Source organism: Piliocolobus tephrosceles, unplaced genomic scaffold (genome assembly GCF_002776525.5).
Source record: "Piliocolobus tephrosceles isolate RC106 unplaced genomic scaffold, ASM277652v3 unscaffolded_34853, whole genome shotgun sequence".
NCBI lineage: Eukaryota > Metazoa > Chordata > Mammalia > Primates > Cercopithecidae > Piliocolobus > Piliocolobus tephrosceles.
The window spans coordinates 1-7,913 of record NW_022318591.1 but is presented as its reverse complement, the minus strand read 5'-3'; the positions used below and the strand labels follow the sequence as shown (position 1 = coordinate 7,913).

At 50.1% G+C, this 7,913-nt stretch overlaps 1 protein-coding gene across 4 annotated transcripts; it reads right to left on the bottom strand.

Annotated features, from left to right (window-relative positions):
* Window positions 1–86: 86 nt before the first annotated feature.
* Window positions 87–6,977, bottom strand: LOC113222781 (endogenous retrovirus group FC1 Env polyprotein-like). Of its 4 annotated transcripts, none has more exons than XM_026452394.2 (2): window positions 6,007–6,919; window positions 87–2,162 (listed from the first exon to the last, which is right to left on the bottom strand). In XM_026452394.2, exon 2 carries the CDS (start codon window positions 1,825–1,827, stop codon window positions 163–165), a length of 1,665 nt encoding a protein of 554 aa, XP_026308179.1. In that variant the 5' UTR covers window positions 1,828–2,162; window positions 6,007–6,919; the 3' UTR covers window positions 87–162. The 4 variants fall into 4 exon arrangements, 3 of the variants coding, with proteins under 3 accessions (XP_026308179.1, XP_026308181.1, XP_026308180.1); XM_026452396.2 differs by lacking the exon at window positions 6,007–6,919 and adding an exon at window positions 3,456–3,499; XM_026452395.2 differs by lacking the exon at window positions 6,007–6,919 and adding an exon at window positions 2,474–2,612.
* Between the last annotated feature and the right edge of the window lie 936 nt (window positions 6,978–7,913).

Here is a 7,913-nt window from a genome sequence, read left to right as displayed (position 1 = left end):
CATACAACGTCTGGAATCTATAGATAACATAACCGGTTAGGTCAGGGGTCGATCTTTAACCAGGCCCAGCCGCCCGGACTGTCTGCCTGTGGATTTCATTTCTGCCTTTTAGTCTTTTCATCCCCCCCTGTCTCTGGTACCTTTAAGAGCCAATCTTGGGTCTTATACTGATTCTGTTGTCATGACGGGCTGGTATTGGGCTCTAAGGACCATTAGTTGGACTGTGTTGATTCTATCTTTAATAAAGTTTATAATTTTGGATATTATGCAGGGCCCTACGGTAAGGAGGAGGAGTAGGCTAAGTAGTGGCCCCATGAGGGGCATTAGGAGGGAGTACATGGAGGATGCCCACCAACTATCAGCTGCAGAGGTAAACTTTTGTTGTTGTAATTCTATGCTGAGTTTGTGTAGCTGTTGGACCCGTGTCTCTACTAACCCTGATTCATTTATGTAAAAACAACATTCTTCTTTGTGAAAGAGACAAGTTCCCCCTTTTTCAGCTGTTAGTAGGTCTAGGGCGCATCGGTTTTGTAAGGTAACCTGGGCGAGGGAAGTTAGTTGTCTTTGTAAGGAGGCTAGGGATTCGGCAGAGGCTTCCATAGCTATGGAGAATTGTTGGGAGAGTTTAGCAGTTGTGAGTAGAGAATGGCCTGGGGCCCCTCCCGCCAGTCCTGCTGCAACTACGGATGTGGCGAGTGAGATGCCGGCCACCAGGGGAAGACATATAGCCCGTTTTGTTCTGGGGGATGGTATGCTGTCCCATATGTTGTCCCATCCCAGGTATTCTGCAGGGGTTCGTAAGGTTAATTGGGGAACCAGTGTGACAGGGAGGCATAAGAGGGTCTTAGTGGCCTGGGTGGAAAGATTTTTATGTAGCGTTCCATTGCACCAGAAGAAAGAACCATGAGGGGCGAACAGGGTTGTGTTAGGAGAAGAGGTCGTATTGCAGAGGGAGGTGCTAGCATTTGAGTAGCAGAATGAGACCTGTGTTTGCCCGGGGCTCAAGAATAGGGGGACACCAGAGAGGAGGAAGGGTCCTGAGCTGTTTGTAGGAGAATTATTGAAGGGGCCCGTGAGTGGGACGGCCACCAGGGGTGGTCGCCCTAGGGCAGCACAGAAGAAGCACGCGGAGAGATTGCCTAGACCGGTGGCATTTGCAAGCAGTAATCCCACTCTTAGTAGAGATAACCAAGAGAAGGGGAGGGGGGAAGTTAAGGCTGAGAGTTGTATGTTTAGTTCTTTTTCCTGTTTCTGGATTGTAGCGTGGAGGGTGGTTTGGATCTGAACAAGAGAGCGCCAAAGGTAAAGGCGGCTGCTGGGCCACATTGTTTTTGGGGTCATGTACATGGCCCCTTTCTGTCGGGTGGTCCAGCGGGAGTCCCACGGATCCCAGACAACCCATGTATATCCTAAGTTGGTTTTGAAAAAATTATGAGAGTTATAGCGTTGTCTGGAGAGGGTCTCGGAAGCTGTGAGAGTTTTGGCAGTGTGGCTTTCACAGGACCCATAAGGACAACCGACATTCTGTTCGACCCAAGAATCTTTACAATAGGTGATTTGTTGGTCAAAGAGAAAACAGATAGTGGGGGTGACCTTTCCCGGTTGTGCGGCAATATCAGAGAAATTTAGATAGATGGCCGTTTGACACCCTGCAGGGTGGCAGTCAGCCGTTGCCAAGACCTGGCTCTCTTTTTGTGTCTGGGCATGGTTGGTCCAATTCTCAGTTAAGTAAAAACGCCAAGCAAACGGGGATGAGGCCCCCTGTGATTGGGTCTCCCAGATAAAGGCCTGTACAAGCAAAAGCGTTGTGAGGGAACGGGATATCATATTTACAGTTTAGGTTGTTGACGGCGCAAGGTGAGTTTTAAAGGATTGTCTTTAGTCCGGTCGATCGTCCAGGTCGCTGGCGGTCCGACGAGGTCCGAGACTGGATCCACTGGTTTGGCATGTGTGTAATGGATCCAGGTGGCGATTCCTTCCACCTTGAGTGCAGTTGGTGTTGTCAAGATTATCTGGAACGGTCCTTTCCACCTCGGCTCTAAGGTCTCTTGCTGATGGCGTTTGATGAGAACCCAATCTCCTGGCTGGAACTGATGTGGTTCGGGTGGAGGTCCTGTTTTGTACAGCTCTCTTAGGTTAGGCCAGACCTCCTCATGAACTTTCTATAGAGTTTGTAGGGAGAATAAGAGTTTAAGACTATCATCGGCTTTGGTTTTAATGAGATTGTCTTTCAGGTCAGGGTTGATAGGGGGAGGCCGGCCATACATAATTTCATAAGGGGTAAGTCCTAATTTGTAAGGGGAGTTACGCACTCTGAACAGAATACCCAGTTAGCGCCAGTCTCCATGGTCAATTTAGTTAGGGTCTCTTTTAATGTTCTATTCATTCTTTCTACCTGCCCTGAGCTCTGGGGGTGGTATGCACAATGTAATTTCCAATCAGCCCCGAGAATGGAAGCCAGTCCCTGACTTACCTTAGCGACGAAGGCAGGCCCATTGTCTGATCCTATCATAACTGGGAATCCATACCTGGGCAAGATTTCTTCTAGGATTTTTTTCGCCACAACCTGAGCAGTCTCTCTCTTTGCGGGGAAAGCTTCTGTCCATCCTGAAAAGGTATCTACAAAGACTAGCGAGTATTTATATCCATATTTTCCTGGTTTTATTTCTGTGAAGTCAACTTCCCAATAGGCCCCAGGTCTGTCTCCTCTCTGCCTTTTTCCACTGCTTTGGGGTTGGTTACCTGCCTTATTGAGTTGGCAAACTGCACAGTTTTTGACTACTTGATCAGCCTTTCTGGAGGCGTCTTTAATTTTTAGTTTAGAGCGTCTTATTAAGTCCAGTATTCGCCGCGGGCCTAAATGGGTGCTCCGATGGATTTGTTCTAACACTCGTTGTCCTAATTTTTCTGGGAGTATGATGTTATTTTCAGAGTCTTTCCACCAATTATTAAGGATTTGGGCCATGGGAAGTTTGTCTATCCACTGAAGGTCACTCTCTGAGTATTCTGGATTTGGGGGTAACTCTTTGGGCCCCGGGTCAGGTAGTTGTAGGGCTAGTAGTTGTGTGAGAGTTTTAGCCACATTTTTAGCAGTCTGATCGGCCAAGTTATTTCCTCAGGAGACTGAGTCAGTAGCCTTTTGGTGTCCTGGGCAGTGGACTATGACTAGCTTTCTGGGTCCCCAAAGGGCTGCTAGTAAGGCTAGGATTTCTTCCTTATTTTTGATATTTTTTCCTTCTGCCGTGAGGAGCCCCCTTTCTCTGTATATTGCCCCATGTATGTGGGAGGTAGCAAAAGCATACCGACTGTCAGTATATATTGTCAGTTTGTGGTCTCTTCCCATTTTTAGGGCTTGGGTTAAAGCCACTAATTCAGCTTTTTGAGCTGATGTCCCCGGGGGCAAAGGTTCTGCCCAGACTATTTCGGTTTCTGAAGTTACCGCCGCCCCTGCGTACCTTTGTCCTTGGTAGACGAAACTGCTCCCATCGGTGAACCAGATGAGGTCGGCGTCGGGCAGTGGGTGGTCTTGCAGGTCTTCCCTGACTCCGTGCACCTGGGCCAATATCTCGGAGCAGTCATGGAACGGGGTTTCTAAGTCCGGATTTGGCAGTAGTGACGCAGGGTTCAGGGTCGTTGGGGGCAGGAAGGTTATCCTGAGGGGGTTTAGCAGTAGCCCCTGGTAGTGGGTGAGCCGGGCATTGCTAATCCATCGATCAGGCGGCTGTCTGAGAACGCCTTCGATGGCATGTGGAGTAGTGACCCGTAGTTCCTGGCCCATGATCAGTTTATCAGCATCTTGCACCATCAAAGCAGTTGCTGCGATTATTTGGAGGCAGGGAGGCCATCCTGCGGCTACTGGGTCCAATTTTTTTGACAGATAGGCAACTGGCCTCCGCCAGGGGCCTAAATACTGAGTTAATACCGCTTTGGCAACGCCCCTGCTTTCGTCCACGTATAAGTGGAAGGGCTTGGAGACATCAGGGAGTCCCAGCGCGGGGGCTGATAACAGAGCGGTTTTGATCCGTTGGAAGGCCAACTCAGCCTCTTCCGTCCAATTGAAGGGCTGCTGTTCCTTTGTTGCCTGGTATAGGGGCTTGGCTAACTCTGCAAACCCGGGTATCCATAACCTACAGAACCCCGCCGACCCCAGGAATTCTCTTACTTGTCGCGTTGATTGGGGTCTAGGGATACGTAGGACTGTCTCTTTCCGGGCACTGGTTAACCAACGTTGCCCCCCTTTTAACAGGTATCCCAGATAGGTTACCTCTGATTTGCAGATTGGAGCCTTTTTTGCTGAGGCCCGGTAGCCTAGCTTCCCCAAAGTCTTTAGGAGGTCTTCGGTTCCTTGAACACAGGCTTCCGGGGATTTGGCCGCTACTAAAAGATCATCAACATACTGCAAAAGAGTTATTTCAGGGTGTTGCCGTCGGTACTCACCCAGATCTTCGTGGAGGGCTTCGTGGAACAGGGTTGGCGAGTTCTTGAATCCCTATGGCAATCTGGTCCATGTTAGCTGGCCGTTTATACCCGTCTCGGGGTCTGTCCATTCAAATGCAAAAAGCTCTTGACTTTTGGGAGCCAAGGGTAGGCTGAAAAAAGCATCTTTTAAATCAAGGACAGTATACCACTGTTTTTCAGGGTTCAAAGTACTTAAGAGAGTATATGGGTTGGGTACGGTGGGGTGTATGTCCATGACTCTTTTGTTGACTTCTCTCAAATCCTGCACCGGCCTATAGTCTTTACTATTAGGTTTACAAACAGGTAACAACGGAGTGTTCCACGGCGAGTGGCAGGCGCGTAGAGCTCCTTGGTCTAGAAGCCGGCGGATGTGGGGCGTAATCCCCTCTTTGGCCTCTAGGGGTATTGGGTACTGCCGAACCCGAACCGGGTCTGTCCCAGGCTTAACTTCAACAAATATGGCGGGGCGGTGTTTTGCCAGCCCTAAGCCCCCGGTTTCTGCCCATGCTTCCGGGAAACGCTGGAGCCAGGAGTTGGTATCTTGATCAGGAGGCACTTGCTCCTGATGGAGTCTATATTCATCCTCCAAGGTGATAGTGAGGATAGATATTGGCTTGTTTTGAGAGTCAGTCACTTTGGGACCCCCTGATTGGAAGTGAATTTGGGCCCCCATTTTTGTTAACAGATCTCTCCCCATCAAGGGGCAAGGGCTCTCGGGAATAACTAGGAAGGAGTGGGACACCTTTCCTGTTCCCAAGTCTACGGTCCTCTGAGTTGTCCAAGGATATTTTTTAATTCCTGTGGCTCCTTGTACCCAAGATGAATTATCAGACAATTTTCCATAAGGCTTGACCAAGACTGAATGTTGCGCCCCAGTATCGACTAGGAACTGAACCGGGAACCCCTCCACTTGCAGAGTTACCCTAGGTTCGGGGAGGGGGTCCGAACCCCGTCCCCCCTAATCCATATCTTGGGTCACAAGTATAGGTGTGGGTTTAGGCTGCCACTGCCCTTGTCCTGACTGGCGCTGTTTCTTTTTGGGGCAATCTTTTATCCAGTGGCCTGTCTCTTTGCAGTATGCACATTGATCTTTTCCCAGGTCGCGTCTAGGGGCGCGCTTGGACTGGGTTTCTCCTGATTGTAACTGCTCTCTTTGAACAACTGCAGCCAGGACTCTGGTCATTTTCTCGGTGGCCTTAATTTGCCTCTCCTCAGGAGCATCTCTGTTATTATAAACTTTCTGTGCTATCCGAAGAAGGTCTTGGACTTGTTTCCCTTCTAAATCTTCTAATTTTTGGCATTTTTTCTTAATGTCTGGGGCGGCCTGATTTACAAAGGACATAACGACAGCCACCTGGTTTTCAGGAGCTTCTGGGTCCATAGGGGTAAACTGCCTAAAGGCTTCCATTAACCTTTCTAAATAGACAGCTGGGCTTTCTGTTTTTCCCTGCAATACAGAGTATACCTTGGCCAAATTAGTGGGCTTGCGAGCGGCAGCCCGGAGACCCACCATTAGAGTCTGGCGATAAACAAGTAGCCTTCCCCTACCTTCTGCCGTGTTGTAATCCCATCTAGGTCTGGTCAGAGGGAAAGCTGCATTGATGAGGTCAGGATTGGCGGTCGGCTGGCCGTCATCTCCGGGAACCAGTTTTCTGGCCTCAACCTGTATTCTTTCTCACTCCTCTGTCATGAACAGAATCCGGAGGAGCTGCTGACAGTCATCCCAGGTGGGTTGGTGGGTGAACATAGCACTGTCTAGAAGGGCCGTTAGGTCTTTGGGGTTATCTGAGAACCAGGCATTCTGGGTTTTCCAGTTGTATAAGTCACTGGTGGAAAATGGCCAATACTGGAGCCTAGGGTTGCCCGTATCATCAGGGGGTCCTATTTCCCTCAGGGGGAGTGCCACAGTGGAATCGGGGGGCTGCGGGACTGTCTCACGTTGGGCGCGTCCACACGTTTGTCCCGCTGGTCCCCCGGAACTATTTTCGTTTTCGATTGCCACTGGCGCGGCCGCTGCCTCCCGTTCCTCGTGTCCCCCGGGGAGGGCCATTGGTGGGGCCTGAGGTTGAGGACCAGGATGAGGGAGATAGGGTGGGGGTTCTAAGGTTAGAGGGTCCTGACTGTCAGACAACACAGGGACGGGGGGTGCGGATGGAGTTTTTGGTTTGTGAGAGTTTTCCACTGGTCGTGCGACCAGTGCTTTACATGGCTCCGGGGCCAGTATGAAAGGGGTTAGCCAGGGTGGCGGGTTTTCCACAAGGTCTTGCCATACCAAGATGTAGGGGATCTGATCAGGATGCCCCGAACGTCCTGGTAGGAAAATTTTAGTTTTTACCTTAGTGATAATAGGGAGGCAAAATGTTCCCTCAGGAGGCCACCCTACGCCGAAAGTGGGCCACTCTGAGTGGCCGAAGGTTATCAATTTCCCTTTCTTCAGCTCTACACTAAGGTCATAGCCCCTAGTTTTGACATCTTTAAAGTTATTTACAAGGAGAGAGAGTGGCGTACTCTGGGCGCCGCCCATTTCAGGAACCCCTGGAGGTAGAGAAAGGGATACAGAGAAGTATCAGTAACAGGATTTGAAGTAACTTTTGTCTCGTCCAGCGGCTCCTGAAAAGTGAAAGTGAGTTCTAAACAAGTAATAGTCTACAACAGCAACAACAGACAACAGTTCCGCAAGCGCATTTCAGGTTTAGTTCCCGATCAGAGTCAGATGGGCCAACAGAATACAGAGGCCCCAGATGGGCACCAGAGGACGTCTCCTACCGGTCCCTGGTGGCTGTCTTATAGCGTGTCCGCCAAGACTATGCCAACCTCAGTACAGATCCCGCGGGATTCCTCAGAGAGACAAAGACGAAGAGAGACAAAGCCGGCTTACTTACTGATTAGTGATGACCCGTTGACCTGGAGTCTGGTGGGCTCAGGGGGGAATCCCGGGAGAGCCCCCAAATGTTGTGCCCTGAGTTCCGAGACCCCCCTCAAAGACGACCACCAGAAACCGAAGTCAAAGCCAAGTGGCCGGGATCACTTTATTGCAGGTTCGAACCCGGACCTCTCTCCATACAGGCGTAGTCAGGAGGGCAAGAGAGAGGTCCCGAGCACAGCTCAAGCCTACTTTTTATAGTAAGGCACAAACAGGTTACAGAAGATTAGAGCATTTTTGCAGTTACAAGATTGGGATTGGTTGGCATTTTGAAGTTTCAACATTCGGCAGTTTCTGGTTGGCTCCCGCCCTTTTTTAAACTACAAACGTCTCGGGGTTTTTGTTTTTTAGACAAACTGCTTGCTTAACCATGGGTGGGAGGGGGGTGGTTTCGATTGAGCAAGCAGTGGGTACGTGACTGGGGGCTGCAAGCACCGGTAATCAGAACAGAACAGAACAGGACAGGGACTTTCACAATGCCTGTCCATACAACGTCTGGAATCTATAGATAACATAACCGGTTAGGTCAGGG